Source organism: Pterocles gutturalis, unplaced genomic scaffold (assembly GCF_000699245.1).
Source record: "Pterocles gutturalis isolate BGI_N339 unplaced genomic scaffold, ASM69924v1 scaffold43928, whole genome shotgun sequence".
Classification (NCBI taxonomy): domain Eukaryota; kingdom Metazoa; phylum Chordata; class Aves; order Pterocliformes; family Pteroclidae; genus Pterocles; species Pterocles gutturalis.
In genome coordinates this window covers 6074-24990 of record NW_010127253.1, presented here as the reverse complement: position 1 = coordinate 24990, position 18917 = coordinate 6074, and the positions used below count along the sequence as shown (strand labels likewise).

General features: G+C 53.5%; 2 protein-coding genes across 2 annotated transcripts in view; one reads left to right on the top strand and one right to left on the bottom strand.

Moving 5' to 3' along the window:
• Positions 1 to 1635: 1635 nt before the first annotated feature.
• Positions 1636 to 18917, top strand: part of NECAB3 (N-terminal EF-hand calcium binding protein 3) — a gene marked incomplete at both ends in the record, with an annotated part of 22979 nt that continues 5697 nt past the window's right edge. The window contains 4 exons of the mRNA XM_010079222.1: positions 1636 to 1660; positions 2694 to 2802; positions 9682 to 9707; positions 10054 to 10151. Of these exons, the coding sequence (XP_010077524.1) occupies positions 1636 to 1660; positions 2694 to 2802; positions 9682 to 9707; positions 10054 to 10151 (258 nt within the window). The remainder of the gene's footprint in view (positions 1661 to 2693; positions 2803 to 9681; positions 9708 to 10053; positions 10152 to 18917) is intronic.
• ACTL10 (actin-like 10) lies at positions 16264 to 17550 on the bottom strand. Its single transcript, XM_010079221.1, is given in 4 exon segments — positions 16264 to 16364; positions 16654 to 16803; positions 16806 to 17231; positions 17319 to 17550. Coding segments are annotated over 4 exon segments (909 nt in total).

Genomic DNA, 18917 nt, shown 5'->3' with positions numbered 1-18917 from the left:
CCCCAGCATGTGTAACCCTGCAGCCGTGAGACCCCAATGCGCAAGCGAACCCTTTAGCCTGGAGAAAGTTTTGCTTTAATACCCAGAGAAACCCACAGCGTGTGGGAGCTGCAGGTTCCTGTCTTGGCTGGTAGCGGTAAAGCTCCGAAGCGCACCCGGTGAGCGCTGCGGGGTGTTCAGAGAGCACCTGCCCTGCTTTCCTGCATGGGAAGCAGCCTGGCCGGCTGGAAGCCCATGTCCCGGAGGGACGGTTACCTAACGCTGGTCAGCTCAGGGCAGCCTCTGTTCCCTGCAGTGGCTCAGGTCCGGAGGAGCTTGCCTTGCTCAGAAGAGTATCCTCTGAGGAGGTGTCCCTGCTCTCAGTTTCTGCCATCAGGAAGGACCAGGGAGCTCCCTGCTGGGACCAGCATCAGAAAAGCCTCTGCTCGGTGGCAAGCCAGCGGCTTCCTCAGGGGCGAGCAGTGGAGGTTTCTCTGGGAAGCTATTTCTTTACATCAAAGTGATTTTTTTCAGGGACATGTCAGTGGCTAGATACGGGCTTGTGCCCTCAAAAAACAGAGCAAAGCTGTCAGCGAGTGGTGCAGAAGGGAGCTGGGGGTGGAGGGGGCAGCTGGCAGCAACACGTCTTCCTGCAGCAGGGCACAGAGCAGGTCCGGGGGTGGGGGTGGTTTTATCAGCGGTCTCTGCTTTGCTGGTGCGTGGAAAAGAATATACAGGGTCTCCTGTCCGCTTTTCGTGCCCTTTTTCATTTCTGATCTTTCTTCAGACCTTCAGATTTCTTCGGCCAATGATTAAAAAGAAGAAAGTTGTCTCACACACAGCTTAGACTTAGGACATGCTGGCCAAAACCTCATACTGTTGGGTCTGGCAGGATGGTCCCAGGCTTCAGAAATTATGCTGTTCCTCACTGGAGTCAGCCCCAGACCTTCCGATCATTATTGGTGAAAGAGGAGCCAGGCAGGGATAAGAAGCCCCAGCTTTCTCCTGGGCTGTGGGCAGAAGCCTTGTGGTTGGGAACCTGGGTTAAAACCCTGAATTGGAGCAGCTCTCCAACTGTGCTCTGTGACTGAATTAGCTATGGATTAATTAATTAATTATTAATTACCGTGCGTGTACATGTCGAGGTGTTGCAGGAAGGATTGTTGTGAAGGGTGATCACAAAGTGCAGGACAAGAGCTGTTCCTTGGTGCAGATGGTTGAAGTGTCGGCAGCGATGCACAAAGTGCTCCTGTTATGCAGTGGGTTTATGCTTAATGTTCTTTCATTTAAAAGGTCTGAAAAATTAAACGCTTTCCATCACAAGGGTGTAGCAAAGCCCTTTCTACTTCCTCTCCTTCTGTGTTCTCTAAAAGAGGCTCTCTGCGAGCACTGGACTCTCTCGGGCAGCAGCAGCTGTGTTGAGAGCTTTGTGCATTGGAGGCAAGAAATGGTTTTAATCGTTTGCGAAGGGGAATTTCCCTGGAGCAGCCTGTGCAGTGCTGGCCCGTGCAGCCCTGGCAGCGGGGGGCTTCTCCGCAGCTCTCTGGGCTCTGGGGGGTGGTTTTGCTGTAGTGGCAGTGCCGGGTGCCACCTGGCTCTCTGGCCACACTGCTTTCCCTCCTGCCTCACTAAACCTTGTCATGTTTTCTCTTGCAGATTTTCCGACGAGCCGATAAGAACGGTGAGTGCTTTGTTCCTGCTGCTGCCTCCCCCTCCCTGCCCAGGTCTGGGCAAAGCAGTGCAGCTCGTCCCTACTGGGACGTTTGTCTGAAAGAGTGAAGGCAAGCAGCTCTCTGGCTGCAAGAAAAATGCTTTTCTGCTTTGCCTGGAGGAAAGGCACTGGAGCAAAGGGCCTGGCCAGGGGCTGGTGAAGTGGGTTCCCCCAATTCACATTCTGTGCGCCACACAGGACAGAGCCCCTTTTTTCAAGCCCTTCTCCTGCCCGCTAGCAGTGACAAGGGAAGGTGAAGCGAGCTGTGCAGCCGGCAGCCCAGGGACTGTCAGGCTTCTGCTCTGTCCCGTGCAGGATTGACTCAGTCTTTGTGCTCAGTCCAGGGTTTTACAGGTGCCCTTTCTTGGGTGACCCTGTTCCTGGATGCCCACTGGAGCCCCTGGCATTTGAGAGTTAAGCTCTGCTACCCGGTTTTTAACCTGGCACCCATAAACCAAGAAGTCCAAAATCGCAAGTCATTTCTCTGAGCCTTCCCACCCTGTCTTGGCCTCTGCTTCACGGTAGCTTGCAGGATCCAGGAGCTGTTTTTGTTGCAGATTAAAATGCAGCTCAGGAGCTAAAGTCCTCCACATAGAGGAAGTAAAAAGCTCTTTAGTAATGGAGAGATTTTCTTTCCGTAAAAACCTGATGCTGTCCTCACTGTGCCATCTGTAATGGACTCTGTACTTAACAATCAGCTTGGACAGTCATCTAACCACAGTGTGTTTGCATGCATTTTTTAAAATGTTGTGGTGGGGTCTTTTGGAAGGGGCTGAAATCCCCACCTGAAATCCCAGCAGCAGTGGCCCTGCTCGCCAGTGCTCCTGGGTTTTTGGTGGGGACTGGTGGGACATGCTTTCAGTGAGATATCTGCTCTAATTATTATGCACAACACGCCCAACCGTCCCACGCTGCTGGTAGAGAGGCTGCTGGGAGGATCGCTGGGGCCTGTATGCTTCTTTCTGCAGATCTATAATTATTCTTCTTTTTTATTTAAATGCAGATGATGGGAAGCTGTCATTTGAGGAGTTCAAGAACTATTTTGCTGATGGGATCCTGAGCTCAGAGGAGCTGTGGGAGTTGTTCAGTGGCATTGACAGGCGTCATTCAGAGTAAGTACCGTGGTGGCACAGAGGAGAGGAGACGAAGGAGGATATAAAACTGCTTGACTGTAGATGGAGGACATTTGGAGGCGGGTGCAATAAATAGTCAGGGTGAGATAAACCTTCCTCTTGTAACACGCAGACGTTAAAACCCATTGAACACCAGCTACAAGCATGGGTGATGAGAGAAGCCAGACATTCTGAGAACAGTCGTTATCAGATTTACAGTAGCTCCGTAAAAGCAGGAATACATTTCAAATTGCATTACGTTAGTTTGAAAAATCTATTCCAGAAATATACACCTCTAGAGAGCAGGTTGTGTGCCTGCAGGAGGAGCATGTGGTGGTGCGAGGACGATGCACAGACTGTGCAAAGTCGCAGGCTTTGCCACTGCTGACACAGGGAACTGCTTTTCACTTATGTAAGATCTGCTTTCCACCCGAAGTGGGCCTTATGAGTGTAACTGTGAATTTAGGCCAGCTACTTTTAAAAAAAGAAACCCCCGAAGAACAGGAGAAGGAATTGCACTTAGCCCTGGTCTCGTCTTGAGTGGTGCTATCTGGAGGAGCCTGTTGGGCTCAGATGGGTTTCTGCTTTGAGATATCAGCGTGGCCTTGCTGGGGTCCCTCTGCCCTGCCGGCTGCTGTGAACGAGTGTGTTTTGGCACTGGGAGAAACTGGCCGTTGAGAAATTGCATGTCTGGGAGCTGCCTGTTCAGCCAGAGGGAGAAGGTGGCTGCAGCCTCCTCCTGGTCTCAGGTGGCAGGCTTGGCTCTGGCTCGTGCCACTTTCCTGGCACCTCAGGAAGTGTCTCCTGCACCCCTCAGGTGGTGTCTGAGCAGGTCCATGCCAGGCAGGGGTACCTCAGAGCAGCCTTAGCTGCACACGCTGGCCCCGAGGGCTTTGCAGGAGCCAGGGCAGTGGCACAGAGGGCCTGTGCCAGGCCGAGATGCCAACAGCCACCGAATGCCACCGAGCCACTGACAGTGGATACCCAGCGATCCCTGGCTCCAAGTCCCCACATCATCCACGTGGGACAGGGGGAGTGGGGATGATTGACTCCTGCAGAGTGTCGGGGTGGTGGGTTTAGCTGATGCTCCCACTTCAGTGAAGGGGCAGAGAAGTGGGCTGGTGTGTGCAGCCCCTGGTGCCGCTCTCTTTTAAGCTTGGCTACTCGTTGCTGCCTGTCCTGCCAGGTGGGCTTGTTGGGTGTGGGCAGCAGGAGGTATCTTCTGAAAATAGCTCTGTCTGGTTGGACTGTGATCCCAGGGAGTTAGCAGAGCCATTCCCTTTCCTCTGCAAATGCCTCCTTCCTCTTGTTCCATTTTTGGGTGACCTTGGAGTCACCCCCCCATATGACACCACTGGAAAACACAGGTTGCAGCAAAACAGAGAGTTTTAACTGTGCCCTTGGCTGGATGGTGAAGACCTCCTGGTTTACCACTGCTTTCAGGTCAGGCTTCTTTGGTCTGTCCGGAGCAGATAAACAAGCCTGACCAGAGGGTCCCATGTGAGCGGGCTGTCTCCGAGACCCCCACACAGCCCTGGCTGCTGTGGTGCTCTCTGTAACTCATTATGTGTAATGACAGTGTGGTAGCTATGACAACGTGGTAGTTGCAACATTAAGCTGGTGACATCTGTTAGCAGGGGATGACTGTTGGGTCTTTGATGTCTTTCTGCCATGGAGAGCAGAAGGGACCCTGCGGACAGAGCTGTGGGTAGATTCCTGCGTTCAGTGACTTCAAGCAAAGGTAGGAGATGCTGGCCCTGCAAGGATCCCCTCTTTTCTGCAAGAGCAGAAGGGAAGGACCAGCCCTGAGGCCGTTGCAGGTGTGGTTCTTGTTTCTGTCCCTGACTGGGACATTGTCTGTGCGCAGGGTCAGTGCATGGGACAGCCTCAATGTGAGCAGGTGGGAGCGGGATGGGATGCAGGAGGTGGCAGCAGGAAACTGTACTTGTTTTCTTTAGCTTCATCCCCAGCTTGTGGAGGAGGAGGAGCTGGGACCTCCCAGAGAGGGAGCCTGGCGCTCGGCTTATTGTCTGGTAAGAGGCATCCTGTCCCCTGAAAACAGCGCTGCGGCTGCCAGCATGCTCTGATCCTGACCCAGGGCTGCCTGCCTGCTGGGATGAGGGACTTGGAGAGACAGGGCTGACCCCAGGGAGCCATGACCCAGTCTGTCCCCAGGGGTTGCCCAGGGACTGCTTGCCCACTGCACAGCAGCAGGTGATGGAAATCAAGCAGTGTTCAGCGTGCTGGGTCCTGTAGATGTCTCGGTGGCTCTGTGTGTAGAGCTGGACTTTCTGGCATTCTTTTTTGGGGTGTGCAGGGGGACTTGCTTCTTTGTGCAACCAGACTTGTCTTGTAAAGGCTGTCCTGGTGCCCTGCTGTCCCCTCGATGTGGGGGTGGGACAGCCCCTCTCCTCCAGGCTGCCTGCTTGCCTTGCATTTGCAGGAACTTCTTATTTTTGAGAGCTGAATTAAATTTGCTGCCAGATTCAGGAGTTATTACCTGAGGTAATACTCCAAGTATTACAAAGCTGGAAAGCAACTACAAGCTTACGTGGCATGTTTCTTTCATGTCCCATAGCTTTTCTGATGATGGGAGAGTTTCACCCTTATGGGTGGATTTGGGCACAAGGGTGCTGTGTTCGTCAGGTCTAGGCTGAAACTTGTGTTTCCTTGTCAGTGCCAGCCTGACCCAAGGAGAGACAGTAACAGCAACCTTTACACCCAGGCTCTCTCCGTGTCTGGGTAACAGCGCTGCCCAGACATGTCCCGACCCTCACAAACCTGCGGCTGCTCCCCTGGGTCCCCAAGCTGACAGCTGGGAAGATGAGTAGTTCAGAGCTCTCACACATTACTTGCTCTCCTTCCAGAGAGCCCACGGCCCCACACTGCTTTTCTCCACGTCCTTCCCATCCGATCTTCGCTCCACCTCCCATCCACCCGGCACTCAGGTGGGATGTTTGGTTGTGTGTCGGGCACCTCTGTTGGGCTTGGATCAGATTTTACATTTCCCCACAGGGCTTTTTTTGTTCTTAATTTCTGAAAATTGTTCCATTTTGGCTTTTAAATGTCTCCTTGCTCTAATTCTTTGACATTTTAAAAATTATGTTGAAACTGAATTCAACTCTTTATTGCAATGTGGTACAATAGCTAGATCCACCGTTTCATTTGGCTTATCAGAAAGCTCCACACCAGCTCTGGTGCAGAACAGAAAGATTCATCTTCCTAGAAAAGTGCATTTTCATCCACTGAAGCATCTGGGTGAGAAGAGATAAATGTTTTTGAAGGGATGAAAAAGCTCCGTGGCCACAGAAGGAGCTTGTGAGATGCACCATGCGGTTTGCTCTCTGAGCAGCTGCGTGTCCGTTTGCAGCCCAGTCAGGCAGGATGGCAGCAGATCCCAGGATCTCACGGGGACGACTTAACAGAGAGTTGGTTGCAAAGGGATTTGGTCTGAACGTTGCAGTGTTGCATAGGTTGCATGCCTGCTGCTCTTTGCAGTATGAAACCTGCCCAGGGAGCTGTCACGTGGACCTCGTGTGTCTTTCTGTCCTGAGTCTGTTGGGAAAATTTAGAAAAATAAGGTCTGGCAAATCCTCCTTTGCATGAGAGTGGTCAGATGGTGATGGCAGAAATTGGGTACAGGCTGCCCAGAGCCTGTGTCTCTGACCTCGAGACACAAGCAAAAGAGGTGGGAGTGCTGACCTGGTGGTTTGTAAAAAATCTCAGTGGAAATAACCTCAAGCTGCTGGTTCTGTGGAAGAAGGGACTTGTATGAACTTTCTTCCCCTCTCTTTAGTCACAGACGCAGAGCTGCAGCATCTGCCAGTCTCTGAATGATGGGGAGTGACTGTGTCACGCTGGAAAGGTTTGGAAACCAGATCTGTGACGGCAGCAGAGGTTCCCAACATGATAAATGATTAAAAAAAAAAAAAAGTCCCATCTGCTTTGCAGAAGCTGATTGCTGTTTTCTTGCATAAATTCCAGGCACATTCTGACAAAATCCCAACAGCATAATGATGACAAGATCATTCATCATCAGTTCAAGCTTAATTACAGTTAATCAGTGGTTTGAACACAGTCAAAATACAGCTATGGGGAAATGTGGAGAGTCTCAGGATGAGTGCTTTGGAGGCAGAGGATGGCTCTTCTCTTGGAGTGGGAGAGGGGATGGCAGAGAGAGGAGCAGAGCAAAGCAAAGCCCGCTGCCCCATTGCAGCCCTGCAAAATGGGTCGGGACAGGCTCTCTACGTGAGCTGCTCCTATTTTCTGGTATGAAGTAGCTTCTGGTAGTATGAAAATGGCACTGTCGGTCCTGTGATTTGCTTGCAGTGCTCTGTCCTGCCCTAGGGGCTGCGACGGGATGCGGAAGGTGGGAAGAGGTGGGCGTGCAGGGCTGCTGAGGGAACAGGCTGCGCTGGGAAGGGAGTCGATCTTCTGCAGGACAGCTCCCGAAGGGCTGATTCTTGCCACAAGGTCTTGGCGATTGGTTCAGTTTAACTGTGAGCAGTGATTGTCACACATGGAGGAACCTGTGTGTTAGTGATTGAGTTAACATTTGTTTTTAAGCAGAAGACAGACAAGATAAAGTTATTAATAATCTCTGGCCTCCCCTTAGAAGCCATAGGGTTGCTTATTGACCGTGGCTCTTTGTCACACCATCACCTGCTCACTAGAGTCAAGGTGGGGAGCTGGGTGGGGGGCTGAGCTGGTGGCCCCTTCTTCCTCCTGGTGAAACCAGTCCCAGTCCTGGGTTCTCACTGGGGACAGATGCAAATGCCTGGGTAACATATGCATTAGGTGTTTCACTGTGTATTTTGTTGTCTCATGTCCATATCCCCTCTTTTGTGATTTTTACCCATCTATTGCATGGGAACCAGTGGCTGTAGTTATAATTCTGGGGCATGGGTCTAACAAGCAGTGCTGTGGATGCTGCGGTGCCAAGTCTTTTGTGGCAGTGCAGCAGCAGTGGCTCTGCAGGCAGCTTTCAGAAATAAGTGGAAAAATTAAGAAGAAGCAAGACATTTTTCCAATTTAAATTTGTGCTTCAAACTCCAGTCACTCTGTCTAGCAGAGCTGTGGTCAGATGCGTGGAACTGCTCAGAGATGGGATCATCAAAGTTTGACGGAGTGGAGTCACAGAAGAAGGGGCTGTGGTTTTGCTGATTATCTGGATTGCGTCTCAAGGGAATCACTATTTTTTTTTAATCCACTTTAAAAAGTGTCTGCAGTGCCAGGACAGCATGCCAGAGCTCTCCCTTAATCAGCTCCTGCGGTAGGTGTTTAAAATAGATGAGCCAAATCACATCCTAAAACTGTCCGTCTCCATTTCCTAAGAAGGCGCCTGGTGCAATTAGCTGAACAGAGGGGTCTGCAGTCCTGCTGCCCTGGCTCTGTGATGACGTCTCGCACCAAAATATATTCATAATTTGAAGCACTGCCTATTACTAAAATACACTAAGTGGAAGCCCAGCAGAAAGAGAGATACAGAAACCAGCCTTTGGTGTTTGGGGGAAAAGCTGTAGGGAGATTTTCTTTAAATTATTACACCTGTTTCTGGCATGGCATTTTGGACATTTTGCATGCTCTCTAATTTTGCCTTGGGGCGTTTTAGCCCCTTTGCCCTGTGAGCAGTGTCGGAGCGGAGACAGGGTGATGCAGCTGTGGTTTGACTTCCCCTGGGCGGTGGCACTGCAGCCATCCTTGTGCTTGGAGCCCAGCAAACTCCAGGTATCCCTGGTTCCTCAATGTGTGACAGCACTTAAACACTTAAAAAACTCTCTTTAGTGCTCTCTTCCACTTTTGCAATCAGGATTAAAAGTGGTTATAATAATTTAGGAGATTTTGAGACAGCAGAATTTCTTGAGCAGAGGCTGATTTGAATAAAAGATATCCTGGGGCATTTCCCTGCAGGTGATGCCGGGCATCACAAGCTGCTCTGCCTCTGGGGCTTTGGCCACCTGAGCAGATCTGACAGGTTCCTGCGAGCCCACAGTTCTGCTTGACATCCCGCCCTGACAACATGTGTCTGTTTCTGGACATTTCCTTCTCCCTCTCCACCCCAGCAGCAGGAGGGACCGGTCCAAGCCCTGCAGGGAGGCCAGCACTGATTCACCAGTGCAGTGCACTCTGTTTCTGAAAAGGAGCAGGGGGCTGGCCCCTGCCTGTGTGTTTTTGGACCCAGATCCCTGCTTTAAGGGCCTTTGCAGCAGCAACAACCCCTCTTGTGGGCTGTGAAGCCATCCAGCCCCCTGCCCTGGGAGCCTGAAGGCAGCCCCACATCACCAGGGCTCTGAAGGCAGGGAAGAGGAGGAGCAGCCGGGGGCACCCATGGGGAAGATCAGAGACGTGGGTGCCTGGTGCCAGTTGGGGCAGCCATGAGGGAGGATCTGGGCTGAGGTGAAGGGACACACAAGGAGGGAGCCCTGGCTGAACGCTTCACACCTTTGGGGGAAGAGGTTGGGTTGATGAAGCAGCTTCTGGGGCTCATCAGCTCCAGGGCTCAGACATGGGGCTGCCAGCCCGGGGGTGTAGGGCTCTGCCTGCCTCCACTGACCTCCCCCCCCCAGCCCCATCCTGCTCTCACGGGCACTTTCCCAGCACGCTCCAGCTCCAGGAGATGTTGGTGGAGCAGCTTTGCTTGCTCCTTTGGCCCCTGAAACAGAGGTGGTGCTCTGCAGCCCTCCCTAGGTGCTGGGCACAGCTTCTGAGCTCTAAACTTGTGGAGCTTTTATTTTTCTAATACATTTTTTAAAAATACATGGGAAGAGCAGTAAATCCATTGGGGGCTCAAGACAAGCCCTCAAGACCCTGCTCACTGCAGCTGTTTCTCCTGAACCAACCCCACCATCTAACAAGAGCTTGTTTTTCCGTTTCTTGCAGCAACGTGGACACAGAGAAGTTGTGTGGTAAGTAGGCTCCTACTCCTGCCTCAGAGGATGTCCTTTCTTGAGGGTCTGCGGTGGGGCTTTGTACATGTCTGACCTGGGCAGGGCTAGGTCGTCAAGTCGCACTGGCAGTCCCTGTGCCTGAATCTCAGCACAGAGGGCATCTATGGGTTTCTAAAGGGATGGGACATTTTGTCCTTGGGGACAGGAAAGGACTCTTCATTTCAGTCCAGGTAGGAGGGTGACTCTGGAGAGGGATGTGAATGGCCCCCTGAAGCGCTGGGCTGTGTGTGGGAAGCGGCAGAAGCAGGACAGGCAGGGATGGAGGCGCTTGGGAAGCTCACTGTGCTCTTCTCTCCTGCTTCAGATTATTTCTCAGCATATCTCGGAGAGTACAGGAATGTGCTTTCTGCTCTGGAAGCCCTCAACTCTGCGGTCCTGGTGGCCATGGACAAAACCAAGCTGGTAAGGATGGGACTGTGGGAGGGCAGTGGGGCAGGTGGGTGCGTAACAGAAGCCACGGTGATCTTAGCTCCTCGCGAGGTATTAAATTTAGGTGTTGGAAGCAGCAAATGTGGTACCTCTCAGATCAGTGGGGTTTCCTGTGTGTGCTTCGGTTCTCTCCACGTGCAGCGAGCGCTGCAGCAGCACAGCCTGCAGGATGCCTGGAGGAGGTGGAGCTGCACCAGAGGAGGATAAGGCTAGGGCCAGTGCTTTGGTGCTCTGGAGATGTCTTTGGGCTCTTCTTCCTCACAGGGGTCTGGAGCAATTGCTTCAGCAGCTCCTTGCAGACTGCTTGCGGGGTCCTGCCTTGGGATGCTGTTTCTGGGAGCATTGCTGATAACCTAAGTGCTGCATCTCTGGGCCAAAGCAAGGTCTTTTCTGCAAAGCAGTGTGGTTTGGACTGACCCCAGCAGCTTGTGCTCGGCACAGCCTGTGCTCACAGCGGCAAAAGTTGGCTGCCGGTGCGGGGGCAGGAGCTGCTTCAGGAATGCTGCTTTGGGAAAAAGTGAGGTGCTTGGGAGAAGGTCGGGAAGGGTGAAATTCATTGACTCCCAGCCTGGTGCCGAGTTTATCACTGCAGTGAATTCTCTCCCTGCAGCTTGTACTGATGGGAGGCAGATTGGAGGCTGCTAATGAGGGCAAGCGGCCTCCTGCTTTGTGAGCCCCCCTGCATCTGTGTCAGAGGGCGATGGTCTGCAGTGCGCAGCGTCACGGGCTAAATACAGCCGCCAAAAAGTGGTGGCCAGTACTCGAAGGGACCCTCCTTGGGGACCAGCAGCCCCTTTGCATCCAAAATGTATTAAATGGTTTAGCCATGTGCTTTGTGCTGATGCTGTTTCACAGCCGTGGGAAGGGCCGACCCTTTCTTTCCCTTCGACGTGGAGGTTTGATGCTTGGCAAGAAGCAGATGAGGGACATCATCCAGGTGCACACCATCCACTGACCTATTGATTGGGCAGAGAAGAGAAGGGGGACCAGCCTGGCTGTCAGCTCTGCAGAGTCATTGAAGTGGTGTTTGTGCCTCTGTGTGTCAGTCCCCATCTTGCCCTCTCTTTGAGTTTCCCTCTGGCTGGATCCAGCCCCAGCAGCGTCTCGCTGTACATTGGGAAATTTCATGCCAGGAGGGGGAGTCACTTAAAGATGCATTTTCTCTTTGGTTCAGCTGCTCAGCCCCCTTCACAGTTACTAAATGCAAGTCCAGAGGGAGAGAATGAATCCTCTTCAGAGAGCTATGCTTTATTTCAGTTCTTTTCTGTTTTGGTTTTATTTGGTAATGAATTTGTATATTTGTGTATTTCTCAAAGGACAGCGCAATTACTGTCTGCTCCCTGGTATTGCTATGATGTGTTCATTCACTTCATAGTTTCTGGTGCCACAGGTGTTCCCTGGGAAAGAGAAGCAGGTTTTGCCTGTTGAAACAGATTTTTGTGGGCTTGCTTTTCCACTTGTGCTTGGATCTGCCAGGGGGCCAGGGCAGCCCAGTGTTCACAGCACTGCTCTCACCCGGGCGAGGTCTGTGTTGATCTGGGTGCTCTGGATCCCAGCCCTGAGCTCCTAGGTGGCCCAGTGCAGATACAGACGCTCCCGGGAAGCATCTCCCAGTGCTTCCCTGGTCTGCTGGGCTCTGCACTGGGAGAATGCAGGAGAGGGCAGTGCTCCCACCCTTAGGTCAGGGCTCTTGCAGAGCTGTGGGAAATCTGCCGCTGCCAGAGGCTGGCAGGGATGATAAATGCTGCACTCTTACCTGCTGTGACCTGAATATATTCCCATGTTTGTATTTCCAGAGTGGGAATTGATTTTGGGTTATTACAGGATTAGTGGGGTTATTAGGTTGGATTTTAGCCAAAGCTCACACCTCTCTGAGCCAGAGTAGGGGGCAGAGAACAGAGGTTTTCCATATTACATGTCTGCCCCTCATCTCTGTGGATTCAAACACCTCTAAAGCCACCATGGCTGAGGATGGAGGACCCCAATTTTGCAGAGACCACCCTCTTGGAGGAGTTGAATGAAACTTCATCCTAGGGAGCTGCTTTTGCTGGAGGTGCAGCTGTGCTGTCCGCTGAGAAGACTGGAAGAGACCTGCCCCCTCCAACAGCCCTCGCCATAAAGCTGTGCTTCCAGAACAGGGCTGGGGAGTCAACAGATGCTGGAGGATCTTCAGTCTCTGCCTGTTTTTCCCCAGGCTGTGTTTATGATAGCTTTGTTTGACTCCCAAGGAGACAGTGATACCTGGACCAGCTAGAAGGGGATTTCTGACTTGAGCTGGGTCTTGCCGGTTGAACCACAGCATCTCTTGGTTAGGGCATGGTCTGTCTCCAGTAGTTCCTTCTGCTGCCACAGGATTGCTCTCTGCTGCATCCTCCAGGTACTTACCCCACAGCTGTAAAAATGCTCATGAAAATATGAGCCCACTGTATGAGGAGGAAAACAGACAGAGAGCACAGCAAAAGCAGAGCCTGGGAGATGCCTGAGGCTTGCGCAGTGCCAGGAGGATGAGCTACAGGGAGGAGAGGGAAATAGGAAACCAGAGCTAGGAGGCAATATGCTGTGGCTCTGTTTGGGAGCTGTGGTTTGAAGCAGTGCCACCAAAAGCCTTTTTGGTATCGAGGATTCCCACCTCTGCGTGTGCTGTTGCTGTTGCTGCGGGTCAGGGTACCCGGATGGGATCGATGGTGTGTCTCAGTGACTGGCTCCTCGCTGACCAGCTCCTCGATCTGCCTGTTGTGCATGCTGTCAGGATAAACCCTGCGATGAAGCGTGGGAAACCCAAGCCAGGTTCATCCTTCTCGCTGTGTAAGTGACTGCAGTTACTGTAGGAAACAGCGTTTGTGTGGGCAGCAAACCTGCTAGTGGTCTTTGTTATGGATCCACAGGTTGGCAGGAGGAAAACAAATTGTTAGGGGTTCCTATGCTCCCATCCTTCCTCACTGGGTTGGTACAAACATGGTAAAGAAAGAGGGGCCCTTTCAGGAAAAGAGGGGTTTTCTCCAAATTCCATCATTCCCACTCACATTTGTAAAATGAAACTGTTGATAGCTGTACTGCGGTACACTGAATACAGCTTATCCCGTGGCCAAGCTTTGCATTTGCAATATAATCGTGTCAGAGTAAGAAGTGAAGTGTGGAAATACCTCGGGAAACAGTCTGATCTTTCTCACAGGAGATCTGTGTGCTAAAATCTTTCCATTCTCCATTTTCTGAACTAATCCACAAATACCTCTCCAAGTCAGGCGCTTATTTCTCCTTTGTCAGGAATTATGTGATCACCTATTGCACTCTGTCCCAAGTTCAACTATCATCATAAGAAACTAATAAAACCTCTCAAAAGCAGAATTACAGCAGTTCTTGGCAACATTAGGATTTTCATCTGGGTCAATGGAGCTGAAGTACCAGTCCACGACCCAAAAGCCTTGTCTCGTGCTTGCTGAGTTATTTCCTCCATGACTCCTTTCCATGAGTCTTTGCTGTGCGCAGAAAACGCTGTGCTCAGTGAGACAGAGCACATTTTTATTGAGCCCCTTTACAGAAGGGTTTGAACTGCGTGGTGCAGCACCAGACAAGAGGGTTTTGCTTGTTTGCCCCCAAGTGAGGAGTGTGAAGGGCAGCTGAATCAAACAGAAGATACATTTTCAATTTATTCCCTCCCCTGGCATGAAATTTTCCAAGTCAATGCAGAAGGGTGAAAGAGTATTCAGGGCTCTCCTGAGAGATGGTTATTTCCGTCCTTCTCTCCGGCGCGTTCCCCTGGGCGTGCTGTGTTTGACGAGGCGAGAGACAGGAGGCAGCTGGCTCGTGGTGTGCAGTGCTCGCCTGAAATTCTGGCGTGTCTGCGTGGGATCCTGCTTTGCCCTTACAGGGTGGGCTGGGGTGTGCTGGGAGGAGGAGGATGGGGAGCCCTCTGCATGGTGAGCTTTGGAGCTGAGTCCTCTCTGAGCATGGTGTGCCCCAGGCTGGTAGTTGGGTTTTGGGGGTGGCACCTCAGCCTGGTGCCTGTGCATTTGGGGTGTAAGGACTGTGCTGGGGTGAGCTGTGGGGCTCAGGGCAGGCTGAAGGTGCCCCCCCCCCCCACAGCCATGACATGAGGTTGGTGGGGGCAGCTGCCTGCTCCTGCGATAAAACTCCATCCACCAACATTATCTGTAGACGACACCAGGAAAAAGCCATCCCCAGGATGAAAGTTGAGAGGATGGGGAGTGCTGGGAGGCTGGCTTGACGCCGGGGCTTCTCCCAGCACCTTGCCCTTTGAAGGGGAGCGATGCAGTTGGGGAGAAGCATCCGGCCCCTGCACGAGGGGAAGCATCCGTATGACAAGGCTGCGGGGGGCTGGGGAGGATGCATCAGGGATGGGAGCACAAGTCATTAAATGGGTCTGCACGGCTGCAGAGGCTGGCGGCTGTGGGAAGTGCCCTCTGTGCAGAGAGAGGGGTGAGGGTGTTTGGATTTGGACCAACTCCCAAAACGAAACAGACCGTGCCCGGCCATGTGGTGTATGAATAATGTATCCCTTCCCATGCACCTCCGTGGGGATTCAGTCAATTAATACGTTCCAGCTTGCTTTCTCAGGCTTGTCCTGGGGAGGTCTGAGTGTCAGTTGTTCCCCTCTAAGCAGAGGGTGTGTGTCTGGGCTGGCTGGAGTGAGGAGTGGCACTGGAGGGGATTTTGGAGCCTGGACGCCTTGAGCATGAGGAGGTGAAGGCAGTGGGCAGGGGGAGTGGCAGAGACCCTGCATGGGATCCCCAGCCCTGTGCTCCCCATCTTCTGGGACCATAGGGGAGGAAGGCTCGTGGGAGCAGGTGGGATGCTCAGCTGGAGAGAGCCCAGAGATGCAGAGCTGGAGCTCAGCTTCCCGTGGCAATGTCAGATTGGGTTTGCTGCCATCCTTTTCCTCTGGCAGAAAAATTACATTGATTTTCGAGCACGAATGAAAACCCCCTGGCAGCATGGCTGCTGGACGGAGGGCTCTGCCCGCCCAAGTGGTGGGGGGTGTGGGAATGGCTGTGGCCATCCTTCGCCCTCCATTAGGAGCCCAGGGCAGTGCTCAATACATGAGCACTTATCCGGTGCCTGGGCCAGCAGCCCCAGGCAGACACAGCTCTGGGACTGGGCTGGTGGCCCGGCTGTGGCACAGAGGAACCGGAAAACCATGTGGGGCTCAAGACCCTCCCCGCTGCTTCCCCTTCTCAACAATTTTTTATACCAGCATCAGAAGGGTTACATCCACATGCTTTTGTGCAGAGCTTGTGGAACTCAAGGTCCTTGGTTTTCCTGCATGTTGGAGAGGAATGCTGTAGGAATTGGAAATATTTGACCTGGGTAATGTGGTAGCATTGCTGGACTCTATATTGGAGACATAAGCGGGAGTTTGCGGTGCTCAGGAGGGTGAAGGCAGGCTGGCTCCTGGTCTGTGCCGCATTATCAAGGTGCGTGAGGGCACCACAGGGAAGGTGGAGGTGGCTGGTCAAGTCTGTCTCCTTGGCTCGTCAGGGTTGACCTCTCCTAGTGGGTGCTCCTGCAGAGCAGCCAGCCCTCCTGCATCGCATAGAGGCTCCTTACTTGGCCTCCCACCACCATTCCTGTCTCTCTGAAAGCTCACAGTGATGTCCTAGTGTTTCTTTGTCCCTTGAGAAGCTGGGCCCGGGACTGGCCATGCAGGAAGGAGTCTGCTGTGACAGCTGGGCAGTGCTTCTCCTGTGCAAACTCTCATCCTTTTCTAGTTGCCTGCTAAGCTAAGTCAGTTCACTAAAGCAGCAGCAAAGGCAGGTGAGCGCTTTTCTGCCTATTCAGTGAGCCGAATCGGCTCCCTGAAGCACCAAATGAGCTTTATACCAGAATTGCAAGGAGCGGATTCATTTCCCTGGTTTTCACCAGGTCATCCTCTGTACCCGGAGCTGAGCTGCTGCAGTGCCAAGTTCAGAAATCGCATCCCGCAGTACAGTTGCTGCAGTGCAGGCACCTTCTCTTCCCCAGCTCCTTCCTCCCACCCCTGCGGCTCCCCACGGACCTTTGAGGTCCTGCTTCACTGACTGCTGGAAGGAGCTTTCTGCCAGAGCAGCTGCCTTCCCAGCAGTGTGTTCTAAAAGCCTGGCTTTGCTGCAGTGCCCTGGATGTGCATGGCCTCCAGCTTGGAGCGTTGGGGCCGCCTGTAGCCCAGCTGTCCCCGACAGCCGGCATGGCCTGGATTCACAGCACGAGCCACGGGCATGTTGCTGGCCTGATAGGACACATGCTTATTAGAGTGATGGTGGATAGACACAGAAATAACACGGAGTGGAAATGAAAAGCAGTTTACTTCTTTTGGAGCATTTGAATCCACTTTGCATTTCTGTAGCAGCCCAGGAGCTTGGTCACCACTGTCACCACAGCTCTGCCCAGACCAAAGCAGTGTTTTGGAGACCCTCCTCCTGCAGCAGGAGCTGTGCCATGCTGGTGGGATGCTTTGAATGCATGGTTGGTGTCTGCCTACTGGAATATCTTGTGCACGTGTGCTGGAAGGACATGAGTGATGCTGCCATCGACCCCCCAGCCCAGGCTGCTGTGCTTCTCTCCGGGCTCGCCAGGACCTGGATCTGGCTGCCCGTGCTCTGGAACAGAGCGTTGAGCTCTAAGCACATCCAGGAAAGCCAGGAAACATTGAAGAGCCCCCTGACAGCACAATGTTGCCCACTGTGTCCCTCCTGGCGTGGTCAGGTACCTTCTGGAGGCTCTGCAAGGCCAAGTGGTGGAGCCCTGGGGAGCTTTGGTAGAGTAGTGTCGGCTGGAAGAGTGGCTCAGGGCAGCAGAACCGTTCCTTGTCCAGGGTTATCCAGCGCCCATTGGGGGTCTGAAATCTGGCTGTATGATGGTAGCCTTGGTTCTGGAGGTCACCTTCGTAGTCTATGGAGACATAGCAGCATTGCTTCTTCAGCTGGATCACTGTCTTCCTCTTCAAGGCATTGAGCACCAAGGGGTCATTGGGGCTCTCCATGAGCAGGCTGTGCAGGTGGCGGGAGAGGGTCCCACTGGCCACCCCAAGGCAGTAGGTGGCCTCCCTCCAGGTCTGGCCTAGGTAGACAGAGGAGACATGGGACACCTGCCCCAGCCTTCACGGCCAGACCAGTGACTCTGCCGTAGGCGCAGAGGGGGAGAAACCTGGTGTTAGCCACGTGCAGAAGGGCAAGAAGGGGCAAGAAGGGGAGTCAGCCATGAGCAGGGGCTGTTCTTCTGGGGGGACCTTCAGGCCACAGAAGTAGAGGTGACTCCACAGATTTTCCATGCTGTCCCAGTCCTCAATGATGCTGTGCTCGAGCGGGTAAGTCCTGGGTGCTACGGTGAAGCCCGCTGTGCTTTCAGCGATAGTGGGACGCCACTGGGTCTCCCACATCACGGCTGCACCGCAGGAGTGCGCGACACGGTCCTTAGCACAAACTTGGGCTTCCTCTGGCCTGCAGAGCCTGCCTGGGTGAAGCTGCTGCTGTTGTCTATGGTGACTTCTGGCTTTGACATGACTGGTGCTCTTGAGGGACACGGGCAAGGGAGGAAGAGCCTCACCCTGCAGTGGAACAAGAGAAGTCTTGTGGGGGCAAACCAGATGCGGGTACCTGCTCTGTGAGAGAGAGTGCAGCTCAAACCCAACAGAGGACGGCTGTGCCTGCCCTAGAGGTGTCTGTCTCTGGGTACGTGCCTCAGCCTTTCCTGCTGTCTCCTTGCTCCCTGCCTCCCTGAGCATCCCTCCTTGGGTACCTCGTCTCTGTGGCTGGGAACTGGACATTTGCCTCCAGCCCTTGGGTCACCTAACAGTGCAAGGACAAAACTCCAGGTGGTTTTAAGGAAGCAAGTGAAAACTGGATGGGAGAGCAGAGTGGTTGCACCAGGCTGCAGGTTCTGCACTGCCAGCAGAACCCATAGCACGTGGAAAGGAGCCCTGCTCTGGGCTGTTGCTCTTCATTGCACCCAGATTTTTGTCCAAGAGGATCTGTGGTCACAGCTGGCAGAGGAAGGAAGGAGCTTGGGGTGCCTTTGTGTGTGTCCAGGCACTTCCCTCCTCTCCGTGCTTTCCAGAACTGCTCTGGGAGCATGGCAGGTATCCCAACCTACTGTTTGGGTGCCCTCCAGGCCAGCTTACCTTCTTCCCAGGATGCATGGTGACCCCTTCATTCTCCCCAGCACTTCTTGCATACCACCCTGGACCTGCCTCTGCATGCCCCCAGCACTAACACCCGTGGTGCACATATTGCTTGTCGGACTGGGGAGGAGTGATGGGGAAGGGGCGCACAGCCCTGCCTTCCTGCTGGATGACCCCCAGCCTTCCAGAGTGGATTGTCTGGGACTCGGGGCCAGATGCAGCCATCCTCCCAGCATCGTACCCTTGTGCTCCGTGGGTGATGTGGGGCTGGGATGTGGGGTGGGTCTTGTTGGGAAGAGCTGTGAGCAGGCATGCATTGGAAATTCAGCAGGGATCTCTTCTCATCTAAGCTGAGAGTCTCAGCGCTGCCTTCCCAGGGAGAGAGGGCAGAAAACCAGCCCTCTGCCATGCCAGGCAGGTGGGGTGCTCCCAGGAAGGGGCTGCCTGTGCCCCGGGGGGTTGCTGCAGGCTCTCCTCAGCCTGCCCCAAAGTCTCTGCCTCGCCAGCCTTGTTGCAAGAGCCCTGGTGCAAGTGGAGCAGTGTGTGAACCGTTGGGTGCAGCAAGGGATGCTCTGCCTGCCCTGGAGCCCTCCCCAGGGCTGGGGGCTGTTGCTGCAGGTGGCCTT